The 14,625-nt window shown below is 40.8% G+C and overlaps 3 protein-coding genes across 3 annotated transcripts; 2 read left to right on the top strand and 1 right to left on the bottom strand.

Moving 5' to 3' along the window:
• Nucleotides 1-1,552: 1,552 nt before the first annotated feature.
• hddc2 (HD domain containing 2) lies at nt 1,553-4,492 on the bottom strand. Its single transcript, XM_034899650.1, has 6 exons — nt 4,371-4,492; nt 3,743-3,864; nt 3,377-3,479; nt 3,171-3,239; nt 2,907-3,045; nt 1,553-1,975 (listed from the first exon to the last, which is right to left on the bottom strand). Exons 1-6 carry the CDS (start codon nt 4,443-4,445, stop codon nt 1,830-1,832), a joined length of 654 nt encoding a protein of 217 aa, XP_034755541.1. The 5' UTR covers nt 4,446-4,492; the 3' UTR covers nt 1,553-1,829.
• A 2,690-nt stretch (nt 4,493-7,182) lies between these two features.
• cenpw (centromere protein W) lies at nt 7,183-10,502 on the top strand. The gene is made up of 3 exons (XM_034899660.1): nt 7,183-7,387; nt 7,563-7,676; nt 9,184-10,502. The coding sequence occupies exons 1-3, from the start codon at nt 7,301-7,303 to the stop codon at nt 9,208-9,210; spliced, it is 228 nt and encodes a 75-aa protein (XP_034755551.1). The 5' UTR covers nt 7,183-7,300; the 3' UTR covers nt 9,211-10,502.
• A 1,324-nt stretch (nt 10,503-11,826) lies between these two features.
• On the top strand, nt 11,827-14,139 carry LOC117961165 (R-spondin-3-like). The gene is made up of 5 exons (XM_034899647.1): nt 11,827-12,617; nt 13,051-13,242; nt 13,386-13,526; nt 13,639-13,785; nt 13,896-14,139. Exons 1-5 carry the CDS (start codon nt 12,548-12,550, stop codon nt 14,093-14,095), a joined length of 750 nt encoding a protein of 249 aa, XP_034755538.1. The 5' UTR covers nt 11,827-12,547; the 3' UTR covers nt 14,096-14,139.
• Nucleotides 14,140-14,625: the final 486 nt, after the last annotated feature.

The raw sequence follows: 14,625 nt of genomic DNA, 5'->3' as shown, positions 1-14,625 counted from the left end.
TTTAGTGTAAAATCCCTTTTTCTTTTAATCTTTTCAAGTATGGCCTCTATGGCCACTGCATAACTTTGCCATCAAAGTGACTGTTTGTCAAAGTTCTGTTTTTCAATATATAATGTATTGTTTCTTATATTGTATTTCATGTGTATACGATTTAATGTTCTTTGTTTGGTTTGATAAGACTTCGCGGATCATTTCATGTTTTATGCAGTCTGTCCATGAAATGTATTTTAATTAGTGCTGTAAAACTATTAAAATGTTTAATTACATTGTCATAGTTAACTCATAATTAATCACAATCGCACATTTTAATCTATTCTCTCATTTTGATTCTCTTAACATGGAACAGTGGATCGGCTCGCTTTGTGCAAATGTTTTTTTTTTTATTGGAAACAACCTTTAACATATAGCCTACTGTAGTGTTCAATTTCACACGTGACATTCCCACTTGCAGCAAATAATCTCTCACACAATGTAACCCTGTCCATCAATAGAAGGGTGGAAAAAAATATATACTGGCATCAGCAGTGTGTCAGACTGGACGTGCTGCGATGATAGCACAGTTCAACGACAAAACACACAGATCCCTTTGGTCTGGTCAGCGGAACCATTTGGCAACTTTCCATCCAGAATCTTATTGCTGTTCATTTTGGCGTCTCACGCTCGCCATCCACTCAAAACGTAACGTTACTACTCTGGCCGGCTCGCAAGCCCAAACAAGTGTGCGGCGTGTTTTTATAACAGTACTAGTTTCAACAGCATGTGGAGGGGAAAAAAAGTCTGATAGGCCAAAAAGAACCTTAAAATGTCACGATTAAAAAAAATTGACGCTGTTAAAATGAGGTTGCCTTTAACTGACAGCACTACTTTTAATAAAATTCATGTCAACATTCAAGTACTAAAAAATCTTGCATAGCAAGAAAATGTTGTCAGGTCTGATGTTTCACCATATAACTAAGGTCATGCATGTTATGTCATTGGGAAATGAATTCCATTAGGTTTTACTTTTGTACAATGTGTTGAAATCAAACTGAACTCAGCAGTTAAGACTTTGACAAAGATTACTACTAAAACAAGCTGTGACATCCAAATAAAATAACTGTTTAACATATTCATACGATTCATTTCACACCAATACTTTAGACTGCATCAGAAATTGCATTAACACTTTTTTGCTGATAGTAATTGTAATTTACATTATTATTATTATTGTCAAGCACCATTGTTAGACTCATAACCCTATTATGTAATATCTGCCAGATAATATACGTGTGTGTGTGTGTGTATATATATGACATGTCAAAATGTATCAGTCAATAGGTTGAAAACCTACAATAAAGCTTGGTAAAAGAAATACAATGTGCGCCTAGTTGAATGATTTCTCTCTACTATTAGCAGTTCAAATAAACAGTTTATCAAGTAACTAACCATAAGAGAGGTCACATTTGCAATGAATGTGATAATGTAACATCTGAGAAATTATATAGGGTTTAAGACATGTCATTGCACTTTGACCTTATAGCGTGTGCATATTATCTGGCAGTATTTGTATAAGTAGTCGTCAGAATGTATTTATTATAGAGAGTGGTACTGTACTTTCCGACAGTATGGATTCAACTTAATGGACCAAAACAGCTGCATGCACATAGAAGATATCCACGTGTCATCGTTCACAGTTCTACTGCAGCAAATGGTTTAAAAATGAAGGGAGATGCAGAAGAGGGTTTTCCACTGGGTTGTGTTCCCGGGTTGTGTTTGTGCATCCCGTTACACACATATTGTGTTACAGTCCCTCCACTAAGGAGGCGTGTGTGCGTGTGTGTGTGTTACAGTCAAGTCTTCCGTGGCTGTGAAGGTGATGCACCCGTCGTCTGCGAGTGGCCATGATTCTTTGTTTCATCCGTTTTAGTCAATTTACAACCTCTCTCTTCATTTAAAGAGCTGAGCAGCTGGAGCACATCTGGATGGTGGAAACGACCTGAGAGATGATAAATAATGCAAGTAAAGGAGACTTACTTCAAAAGGAGTTAACACACATTTTTCAATTTATTTTTTTTAAGTCGACTAACTCATTGGAGCAACAATCCATAGGAGCTCTGCAATTCCAATTGATTTCAACACGTAGGTCTGTTGTTTGTATGTTGTACATGTTTTTAGCCTCCAAACATGTTCAAAAGGTCATTAAAAGTGCCTACCCATGTGAAGTAATTCCTTCCCAATGAACACAGTTAATCGGATTACTGTAGATGAGACAGGTATGCATGAAAAGTTGTGAATAAGTTTAGTTCAGGTGTTGATACTGCGAGGAGTGCTTTGGAACTGTCTACAAACTACAACACAGAAAGGACATACCAAAATATTTTCAAAATTAAGCGTATGATTGTTTTTTTTAAATAAGTGCATTAGTACAACTACCAGGAGACAAGTTATAATTGAGGTAAGTTTGAAGACACTACCTCATTTAATCATTTAATTGATAGCCTACATATTTTTGTTTCATCTCTTTTCTGTGTTGTAGTTTTAGACGCTCCCTAAGCTCTCTAACTGCCGCTCAACACAGGAACTAAACCCATCTGAATTAGCACAACTTTATTGCATTTCTTTCACATCTACAGCAGTCAGATTCACTGTGTTGACTTGGAAGGAATCACTTCACATGGGAAGGTACTTTTAATTACATTTTGAACATGTTATGAGGATAAAGACATGTTTAGAACTTGCCCTGTTTAGCCCTGTTGGGTGCTAACTATAGCAGGACGATAGCACGGTGTGTATGTTTTTCTTTCAACTGACGCCACTCCACATTTACAAACAGAGCTACGTGTTGGAATTGACGAGAATTCTCCTTTAAGTGATGTGTTCTAGTGAAGAAGAGAGAAACATCTGACACGAAGAAGACGACGACTCACCGTTGGTGGAGTCAAAGAACTCCTGCAGTCTTCCCGGCGTTCCCTCTAGCTCCTCATACTCATGAGCCTGCAGGATCATCTCCAGGAGGTCGAACTCTTTCACCAACCTGGCCTCCGGGCTGCTCTGGGTTTCATATTCCTGCAGATAAAACAAATGCCTTTCCACAAAGATATTCTGGTATACATTTTATTAAGGGGCATGACAGCCTGCTTTTAGATACATTCAAGTATCATCAATAAGCTACAAACAAACCAGAGGCATACCTCCCAGAGTCCATAAATCTCCTTTTTGAGTCCCTCCGGCAGAAGAGCTGATAGATGCTTCATCGCCTCCTGAGAGAGTGGCGAGACGGAGAAATTATTTATATATATATATACATACACACACATATAAAACCACCATCATCATTTACTTAGAGGAAACAGAGTCTATGTTGTTTAGATTCACAGTGATGTAACTGGTCACTTGCCTCTTCTCGCCTGTGTTTCTCTGCTTTACTGATGTTGTCTGATGGAGCGATATCTCCCACAATGCACTCTGCCATGTCGTGAACCAGAGCCAGCTTTATACATCTAAAAGACAGTGAGAACATTTTGTTAATCATTTTTGCAACAAAATATTTGGACTAATGCTGCAACATGAAAATGTGATGCATATGTATGTTTGTTTGAATAACAATAACTAGCTCCATTTATTTCATTAGTTTGGGAGAAGGGTGAAATTAAAAGAACAGCGGAATACGTTTCTACGTGTCAGTAGATATTTCTCTTTTTAATCCATGGACGTTTCTTCCAGGCATGGGTGCAAGCTGTGTGAATGTAGTGGTTAGTAGTACCTGTCCTTGTCCACTGTGGGGTCTGTGATGGTCAGGGACATCATGGCCATGCGGTACATGTGGTCTGATACACTCTCTGGTTTCTTCACGTTCCTGTACACCCAGCCGGTCCGTGGGACCCTCTGCAGGTAACGGCAACCACAAGGCACAGATCAATCAGTGGCACAGAAGAGGGAGAGGAAAAACCTCAAAATTTGTCTTGTGACTTCTTCTTTTTTTTAACCAGCTTAGTGAGACAGTTAGTGTTTGCAAATACTGAACTTCACTGCATACAAGTACTGACATTTTTTGGTTTGACCGCACGTTTTATAAAGACATTTTTTAACGAATCATTCACTGGCTGTAGCTTTGGGGAAGTGTATAGTTCCATGTTTTCTTAGTCTTTTATGACAGTGAACTGAATTTCGTTAGGTTTTGCACTGTAGGTCAGATCAACATTAAATTGTTACCATGTGTGAAAAACCACTGACAGTGATTGTTGTTGTTTTTGTGTGTGTGTGTGTGTGTGTGTGTAAAAAGATAGCCTCACTGCAGCAGCACCAGCTACAGATTGAGCCTTAATGCACTAAAGATAATGTGTTGTTCTTTCTTTGACCTGGGACCAAATCAGCAGAAAGAGAAGTCTTACTTTGAGCTGTCCGATAAGTTTCATGAATTGCAGCATTTTGCTCATGCCGACTGCTGTCTCAATGGCGGACGCCATTACTGTCCGCGGACCCGGATAAAGAAAGAAGGTTGTCGCAAACCGCGTCCTTCAGTTAGTGCACTAACCGAAGTGCACTTTGTACACTACGTACTTACTTGCATAGTGCGTAGAGGAATGTCCTCAAATCGCGCACTTCCTTGATGTACTTACCGGAAATGACGATCACAACAGCTCATTCCTCCTTCTTCTTCTTCTGTTAACGTGATGTTTATGATTGCACCCAAACAGAAAGTTCCCGCCACTAATTGATGCCGCGAAAATACATCTTATGATTTTCTGCTTTGTTCGTTTATTGTTGCCTGTATCTGCCCCCTTTTTTACGAGGATTGCGACGACGCCGTCGTATTGTCTGACTCCTTTTAGCGGAAAACATGCCGGTAAGTTGATATTCATACTTTTACTCCAAAATAAAAAATGTTAAATATCCAAACATAGCCATTGAGTTCTTTCAGCAAAAAAGTGGAGCAATTACAATTGTGTCCGACTGACACATATGTTACCATGAAGAATAGTCATATTATATGTTTATATACGGGTGTTTGTGTAAATGTTTGATTTATTACTTTTATTATCATAACTAATTCCATTTTTTCTATTTCTCATAGCTTACTTAATGTATTTGTTTTGAGCTGCTGTAGCTAGCACAGGCTCAGTGTGGATTTCACATTTCAGAAACTGTAACTAGGTAGTTATTTTTGCTTGATAAATGGCTTAATGATTAATATATTATTACAGTGACAATACAAGAGTGAAAGCAGAGGCAACCCAATAGACATTTAAATAGATCCTATTGTTCTATTCAATTTTCATTTCATGTATGCTTGCTACAGTCATTCAAAGCTAAAGATAACACATAACATTAAATACGTTCAGTAGAATTTCATTTTAAAAGACGGTCCTTGTTATCATTTCTACAGGCTTCACACCCCAGGCAGTACTGCCAGCCGAACAACACGGTGCCATTGCTCGCACTGTATTTTGATGGCAAAAGTGACACAAGGGTGGACTTAAACTTCCAGAGGATCCATCATTGGTCTGATGGCCATCCTCGGCACGGCGTGTTACCATGGCTAGGGGCCCATCGTTGAGGCCCTCGTCTTCCTCTTTTGGCTATTCAGTGGTACCTCCTACAACTCCTACCGCGTTGTAGCAACGGCCTTTGCTATGCACCGGGCCACTGTGCACCATGCTGTTCACAAGACCAGCAGGAAAGTCCTCTCTCTCCTCCCCCTGGTCGTTTGCCTTGCAACAGAGGAGAACCTGCCTCGTGTTGGCGCAGGCTTTGCGCGGTTGGCCGGGTCAGCAGCCTTCTGGGTTATTTGCAGCATTGACGGCTGCCACGTCCATGTGACTTTTTATTCTGTTCAATTTCAGGCAAAATTTCCCAGCAAAGTTTATTGATGTGTTTATTGGCTTCCCCGGGTCATGATTTGAGGGTTTTTAAAACACAGCCCTGTCCTACCAGCAAAGGTACCCTCCTCCCTGTCTGTGGAGCAGAGGACAGCCACAATGATGTGCATTGTACCAGACCACGGTTATTCCATGTGATTATTATAAATGTATTGTTCTTCTGCTGTTCTTGTTCTGCTGTTCTTTTGTAATATGATTTTTAAAAACATTTAAGCAATCCAAATGCATGTGTTTTCTTAATTTAGTATAAATGTCGTGATAGTCAAAAGGATTTTCTTTACTGTATATATGAGCAAGTCTCATCCTTTCCATTTACCCATGTGCTAGAAAAAAAGACTTTCCCTTCCATGAGTGCATTGTGGAAGTATATTGTGTACCATGGCTGACATCAATACTATTCAGCTGCCTACATATTTAGAGTAATAACAGACAGATCAGATAGTTATTTTATTTATTCAACAGTTTTTCCAACACAGACAGGTAACAATCCTCCCTTATCCCTGTCTCTCCTCTCTCTCCCTCACCTGCATCTCTCTCCTCTCATCCCTCTCCCTCATCTCATAAAATGTCGTTCATCTCTCTCCACTGCCTCACGATGCCGCCTCTCCTTTCTCTCCTCTCGGGCTTCCTCTTGCCTTCTCCTCCCTCTTCATCATCTCCTGCTCAAACAACTGCTCCATTTTTGGAGCTCTTTGAGGGCCTCCGCGACATCCACATGCCTCTGTTTTAGAGTGGATGCTGCGGAAGCTGCACCACTGAGGGGGGTTCCAAAACCGCCACATCCTGGCATAATGGGGCAATGAGGACAGGCGACCCCAGTTCTGGGGCACTGCAGATGTTTGTACTTTCGTTAGTTCCGCCCTTTCCCACTCAACTTTCTGACCGTTATGAATCCAACATACACCATCCGGGTACTCTATACAGTGCATCTGACCCATATACCGTGAATATACAGTCTATGATCTGACCACACGTCGAGAATGTGAGCGCACTATGTACTCAAAAAGTGAGTTGGTATGAGTACAGGAGTGCGCGATTTGAGACAGGTGTTTTGCTGATGTAGTTGCCCAACGCAGCCGATAGATGGAAGCATAAACAACACAGTGAGCCGATGTGAAAAGACATTATCGTAGACTGTACAGTTACAGTCTGGCTGGCAGAGGTTTTTAAATAAAAGAACAGTAACTAGGCAGAGATCCTCTTTTTTTATTTGCTTCCGGCGTTTTAATGTTTGAATCAAATTATTGTCCTTGCTTTGAACCGTAATGCATTGAACACGACATTTAAAATTGTGTTACTTAGAAACTGTAGATGGCAGTAATTGCAAAAACAAATGGCACGAAGAAGAAGCTTTACCGGAAGTATGAGAAGCGGGAGATTGGAAGACGTAAACAAACTTTTTGACGGCGTGAAGTCGAGCTTTTCACTGAATATTTGCCAAAATGTTGAAGAAGGCGACCAAATTGAAATCTATAATTAAAACGAAAACGAAGCGTGACATAAATGTGAGGCCGACGTCGGAGGCAATGGTAAGTAACGCCAGCTATTATTTGTATATTTAGTCCTGAAATTAAGTCCCGAGTGACGAGCTAACGTTCCTAATGTTCTGACTCTTCGCTTTGTTTTGGGCCAACGTTAACTAGCGTAACTGACATATGAGCTTATCATATAAATAAAAGAGCTAATTTCTTACTTTTTTCCCAGATTGAACTCCTCACGCTGCTGTTTTTGAGCAGCCTGGCTGAGGAGGCGAAGGCCAAAGCTTTTGAAGAGAAATCTGCAACGATCCGAGCTCAACATCTCAGAGCAGTCTCCAAGGTTAGTTCAAAGGGATTGTGCTAAGCTAAGTTAACTATGTGTCTTACTTGTAACAGTTGTCTCAGATGCAATTCGACATTAAACTGCTCTGTTGTCTGAAATGGCCACGCATAAACACACATTACTCAAACAAAAACAGACCGCGAGCTGCGTCTTATGTCTATTACAGGTTTGAATGAACTGGTTGGGCTGAAACAATTAATATCAATCGAGTAAGCTGTTTAATTGTTTGGTTAAAAAAAAAAAGTCAAATAATAATGAAAGGTGCATGAGACAAATACGTCCTGTTGATGTAAAATTGAGGAAACATATTTTAGAGAGTTTGTTTTCTGATGGCCCGGTTTGTAATGTAAAAACTAACCAACATACAAAGCTGGGATCTTGAATCAGGATGTTTATGTCATGGTGTACATAAAACACAATTAAGAAATGTCTGATTTTTTTTAAATTGGTCCATATCTTAATGACTTTAAAGCAGCCCACATGCTAGATTTCTTTTTCAGATTATGGTGTTTTTATGAGTTTAGTTTTAGCGTAAAGTGTGGACTGGTAGCTGGAGAGGTGTCAGTTCACCTCCTGGGGCCTTGAGCAAGGCACAGAACTGGTAACTGCTCATTGCTTGTGTGTGTGTGTGTGTGTGTGTGTGTGTGTGTGTGTGTGTGTGTGTGTGTGTGTGTGTGTGTGTGTGTGTGTGTGTGATAACAATTGAGTGAAATAATACAATCAACTTCTTAACCTACAGTAGGTTTCTTAATCACCTTTCAGTCAGAGAGTTTCTTAGATGTTCTGTTAGTTTTTTGTTAACAAAGATACCTTGTTGCCAATATTCTTTATGGGTACAAACCATTAAAATCTCTGTATTACAGGCTGCAGAAGTTGGCAGTTTTCTTAGACCTGGTCTGAGACTGAATATAGGTTTGTTTAAAGGCAAGCGCATCAGAAAGGTTAGCCAGATAAGCCTGTAAAATGTCTAAAAACACATAGAAAGTGTGGGGATCCTTTTAATTAGTAACAGCATGTTGTCTGCTCAGGACTGGCTATTGGTATTCCATACTTCATTTTTTTAAGCCATCCACGGCACTGAAATTACCCAGTACCTAGTGGTATTGAAACTTCTCCAGTCACGATGCCTGCATTCGATCCTTTTTGTAGCCAGCCTTAGAAAAAAATTACTATTTGTATTGATTTGCCCGCGGCCAATCATCACACACATTCTTCAATGTAATGCAACATGTGATTGTCCCTCTACCGCAAAAAAAAGCTGAAGGTTTATTACAAATGTAGTACTCTGTTGGTACTGGTATCACTTTAATGGTACTGATATTATCATGTTTTAAATGATACCCAGCCCTATGTCTTGTAGAGGTGCACCACATAATTTTTTTTTTGTGTTTATATAATATCTCAAATTGGTGTTGATATTATTGATGAGATGTAGTAGTGCTTTATACTAAAACTGATTGTATTAGTGGTGATAGACTTACAGAGGTTTTTTCTTTCTTTATAGGAAATGCTGAAAAAAGCACGGGGGTGAAGACAGCGAAGTGCAACCTTTTTTTTTTTTAATATTTAGAATTAGTTTTCTTTCGAAACTCCCTTTTTTTGTGTTTTTTATTCTTTCCTTTGTGTATCTGTTTTCCTGTCATAAGGCTTTTAATGTTTAAAAAAAAAACTTAAATTTTTGTGAATCTTGAATAGCTTATATATTGTCGACCTTTTAGTCCAAAAACGTACAATGCTAAACACAACAGCGTGCTCATTTTATTCATATCATGACTGCTGTAGGCTTTAGGTCAGCCGTCACATTAGAAAGTGGCATATTGTACACGCGGTAGCATAGTGTGTTAAGCTTTGATCTCAAACTTGTGGACATCTCAGAGTTAGTACTTCCAGACACTCGGGGCCCTGGCTCTCTCTCCTATCATCCGTCACGGTCACGGTGTTTTCAAGCTGCATGCTTCACAGCTTCTTCACTGAGCGGGGAGGCTCAGCCTCCTCCCAAATTCCTCACTTCTTCACACTACATAGATTATCGGCGTGCTGAGATTCTGTCCTGCTCATACCTTATCGCTGCAGGGTCCCTCACAGGTCAACCTTATGAGGTTAAATATCTCAATTGTAAGGTATCTGTTAGATTTTTAATATAAACCATAAAACTATGTGCATGTTCTCCTCAAGCAGAGCCTTGAATGCCGGTGGTGACCTAAAAGCTGTTTTTGGTTTGTAGTACAGCGGACTGGTTAAGCACCAGTCTTGGTTCAACATTTGTCTTGTTTTTAGTGTCTTAGCCACAATAAAATGCCGTGTACAACTTCAGTGCATGCATTTGTGTAAATGTGTCACTATTATTCACCTGGCTCTTTTGCTCCTTTGCTTGCTGTCCTCCATCTTTATCAGTTGCTTTCCCCCCCCTCTTTCTTGTTGGCAGTTAAGAGATTCCTTTTCCTCCAACATTTATTTTCTTTAAGAATCTGATCTAGCACCCCCGTGAGCGTAGCCACGCTCATGTTTACGTTCCCAGTCAGTTTGTGGAGGTGTCACTGCGTTTGTGGAGCCCCACCCTTCCGACCTCTAAACCCCTGGCACCTGACCTGCTGTTCTCTTCTTGATTCTTATGTTCTGGTGACAGAGCCCTCTTACGTTTGCATACATTGTTTCGACTGCATGCGCATTGATGGATGATGTTTGGGTGTAGCAGCTGGCTGCACATGCAGAGGATCCTTTGAGGCGTTGTTATATCGTCCTCCCTAGATTTGCTCTCGTCCTTGAGGGATTTGAGAAACACTTTTCTTTCCTCTATCAAAATAAATAAGAAGTCGGGCCTCGCCTGTGTCTTTGTGTTGAAGCACCTGTCGACGATTTAAGCCAGCCAGCTCCTCTGTCTGGCAGTGTGTAACCTTTAGCTCCGGTGCTCTCAGATAAATCATCTGCTGTGTAAATCCCCACTGCAAAGCTCCTGCTGATTCCTCTTTTGAGATATTTCCAGGCAAGCCCATGAGAGCACCGCAATCCATTTTGGCACAGATGTTATTATGTTAACTTGCTGTTCTTTACTTAATGAGGAGCACATGGTTTCAAGTGTGTCTCTACTTCTGTTTGTCTTTGCCCTGAGGAGGCAAACAATTGTTTTAGTCTAACAACAATATGATCAAATAATTTTGAAATAAGTAAAAGCAACATACCCAAATTTTGATTCCGTAAGATTTGACAGGCTCTAAAAGGATTGTGTGATCAAGCAAAGAATCCCAAATGGCAGAGGGGAACCAATTCCAGGAAAGGGAAAACTGGAGAGTTCAACTCAGTTTGAGAACCACTGAGTTCCCAAAACAGGCGATAATACACACTGGGCCGCCAAACAACAAATCCTCTGGAGCTTACAGCTTTTATCGCCTTCCAGCATTTCTGTGGGAACCGCAGATCCTCTCTGACACCTCCAGTGCTCTAGTTTTTATTTCTGATTGGAAGGTAGTCAACATACTCTGTATCTATGGTTTTCATTCCCAGAATCCAACCTTCATGGAGAACATGATGTGCTCAATTGGAGAACTACATCTAAAAAGCGTGGGCACATGGCAACTGCAGCTTTTCCGCAGTGGATGCTTTTTTTTCCTCCTTTTGTCTATTCCATAAATGTGACTTTGAAAAGCTGGTGTTGATCTTGTGATGACATGCTTAAAAACCTCTACATGCTTTGTTTTAAATGAAACCAAACCAGGAGATATTTTGTTGTTATGGTCACGGACTCCCTCTAACTGCTATTTGGCTGAGCAGATAGTGTATGATTAAAAGATGAAAGTATGAAAAAAGGTTTGTGTACGTGTTGTGTTACACTCTCCTCTAAACAAACTCCACTCTGGTGCAAGATCGAAAGCAGTAATGCGTTGGTACCTTGTACATGGCACGGAGAAGTCATTTGATACAAATTATATCAATCGGCTCAAATAAATGTCAGTGGGCTTCTTATGAGAAAAATCCTTTACATTGTTAAAAATGTGTAAAAATACATAATTTTTCTTCCTCAATTTAAAAAAAAAAAAAAAAGTAGTTTTTTTTTAAAGAAATGAAGTACTGGAAAAAACTACTTTGTTCAGTCGATTATCAGTATGTGTACTCAAAACATTTCTACATCACACTTGTGTAAGTCGCGTCTTATTGGCTTCCAGTTATTATGTCCCAAAGTGGTGCTTGCACATACATATCTTATACTCAGATGTAAAGTGAGCACAGATAAACTTTCCTCCTTCTGCAGCTTGATCTGAAAACGGCATTTTGGTGTCAAGCTCTGCAAAGTGAAGGTCAAAAGTAAGAGTGAAGGAACGATGAGCAGAATACATTTTGGAGTGGAAGGGGACTTTAAAAAGACAGAATTGTAAGCTTTAGTGTAAATTCTGAGTGAACAGATGAGGATGAAGGGCCCAAATAACTTCTTGTTATTACGCTGTTTGATGGGATAATGGCTCAGTAGGAGGGCCATAAAGGATGGGTAACACAGGAGAGGAGATTGGGAAAGGGGGGCGGGGGGGGGGCAGACAGCAGAGACAAGCCCACAGCAGCTTACACAAACTGAAATCTGGGTTGTGACTATTCTATGATGGTTTCTCTTATGTTTGCATTCTTCATGGCATTCAGCCGGCTTGAGTGATCTCATGGAATACACATGGGATTTTTCTACATGAAAACATTAAGACGAACTCTGCGCTCAACCGATCTCTCGCCCAGACCGCAGTCTCTACATTGGTCCATTTGAAGGAATTTTATCGGATTTTTTTTTTTAAATTCATTTATCTTTTTAAGTGTATAGCATGTGACTTGGGATGTAATGAAAGGCGTCTTCACTGACTGGATCGATGACGTACTGAAGGTGAAGGACAATGTGGACACCATTGATAATTTGGATTCTGCACTTTATAAATCTTACAAAAGGCCTTGAAAACACAAGAGGTGAGGAATCATGCATAACTTGTCATCCCCACCGCTCTTGATATTGTTGCTAGACATGGCTCATGTGACATCTTCCTTATCTTTTTCTAGTGGGAGATAGTAAACAGTAGACAGACACTGCATATGGAGATAAGTGTTTTTTCAGGGAACAATGTGGTCGTAGATTTCCATTGATTTAACCCACTTGCACAGTATGAATTTATAGGCTTGGCTCTGTATTTGTCCTGCTCTAACAAAACCAAGTTGCCTATAAAGTCTCATACTGTAAATGGAGCAGAATGCTTTGAGTATTTGATTCTATTTCATTTGCACAAGTAAAGAAACATGTAAAACTCACTTTGTGTTTTTTGTTGTGGAACACAATAACTTCCCCTACACACACACACACACACACACACACACACACACACATCTTGTATCCCTTTATCCACAGGTAGCTCCTCTGTTAGCAGACTCTGTCCAGCAGGTTGTGCGACATGCTCTGCTCTGAATGGCTGTCTCGCCTGCATCCCTCGCCTGTTCTTCCACTTGGAGCTGGATGGGATGCGGCAGAGGGGCGCCTGTCTGTCCTCCTGTCCCCGGGGTTACTATGGTAGGCGCTCTCCACACATCAGCACCTGCACCAGTAAGTACCAATGGGCACATGTGAGTGATGAAGTGACGTTGGCTTGAAAATACCCACTGTGAACACAGCAAACTGATTAAAGTCCATGTTGCGAGAATAAGAGGTACCAGAATGTGGCTAAGTTAATGTCCATCGGCCTGCAGGGTGCAAGGTGGACTGCGCTTCTTGTTTCAGTGAAAGTTTCTGCACACATTGTCACCCGGGTCACTTCCTGTTCCAGGGAAAATGTGCGAATAGCTGTCCATATGGGCTGACGGCAAACACAGTACTGCGAGAATGCACAGGTGAGGCACTGTCCAGCATGTTACTGAAGGCTGTCTACAGCATGCGTGTGTTTTAGTGCATGAAATGAGGTCCATGAAGTCAGGGACTTATGTTTGTGGCCCTCTGTCTCAGTGTGTTCTACAGGCTGTGAGGTATGTGTGAGGAGGAACATGTGTGTGAGGTGTAGAGCAGACCTTTACTTACTCCAGGGTCAGTGCCATCTCACCTGCCCGACTGGATTTAAGCCTGACGTGCAGCTTATGCAATGCGTCCCCAAAGGTGAGAGAAATTCTGAAAACTGTTTCCTCATAGAAAAGATGTCGAATACACTCTTACGTTTTATCTCTTGCAACCTGTGAGTATCTTTCTCATCATCCGTCTGCTTATAGTGCACTGTGAGGTTGGGGAATGGACAGGTTGGGGTCCATGTGTTCAGAAAAGGAGCATGCGGTCCTACAGGAGTGGACAGGAGAAACGCAACCGACAACTTCTGCGGTCTCCGAGTGACGGCGGTGAACCTTGCTCACATGTTTCCGAAATCAGGAAGTGTGTCATTAAAATGAGACCAAAGAGTCCAAGTAGGTTTTAATAAGTTAAAAAGAGAGCCCGTTAGATTGAAGTTTTGATATTGCAGAGATACAGTGGTGTGAAAAAGTGTTTGCCCCCTTCCTCATTTCCTGTTCCTTTGCATGTTTGTCACACTTAAGTGTTTCGGGACATCAAACCAATTTAAATAATGGTCAAGGACAACACAAGTAAACACAAAATGCAGTTTGTAAATGAAGGTGTTTATTATTAAAGGTGAAAACTGGTTGGGCCACCCTTAGCAGCAACAACTGCAACCAAGCGTTTGCGATAACGTGCAATGAGGCTTTTACAGCGTCCTGGAGGAATTTTGGCCCACTCATCTTTGCAGAATTGTCCTAATTCAGTTACATTAGAGGGTTTTCCAGCATGAACGGCCTTTTTAAGGTCATACCACAACATCTCAATAGGATTCAGGTCAGGACTTTGGCTAGGCCACTCCAAAGTCTTCATTCTGTTTTTCTTCAGCCATTCGGTGGTGGACTTGGTGGTGTGTTTAGGATCATTGTCCTGCTGCAGAACCCAAGTTCGTTT

This window comes from Etheostoma cragini, chromosome 18 (genome assembly GCF_013103735.1).
Source record: "Etheostoma cragini isolate CJK2018 chromosome 18, CSU_Ecrag_1.0, whole genome shotgun sequence".
NCBI classification, from domain to species: Eukaryota; Metazoa; Chordata; class Actinopteri; order Perciformes; family Percidae; genus Etheostoma; species Etheostoma cragini.
The sequence above is the reverse complement of the archived record's forward strand: the minus strand, read 5'-3'. Positions and strand labels throughout refer to the sequence as shown.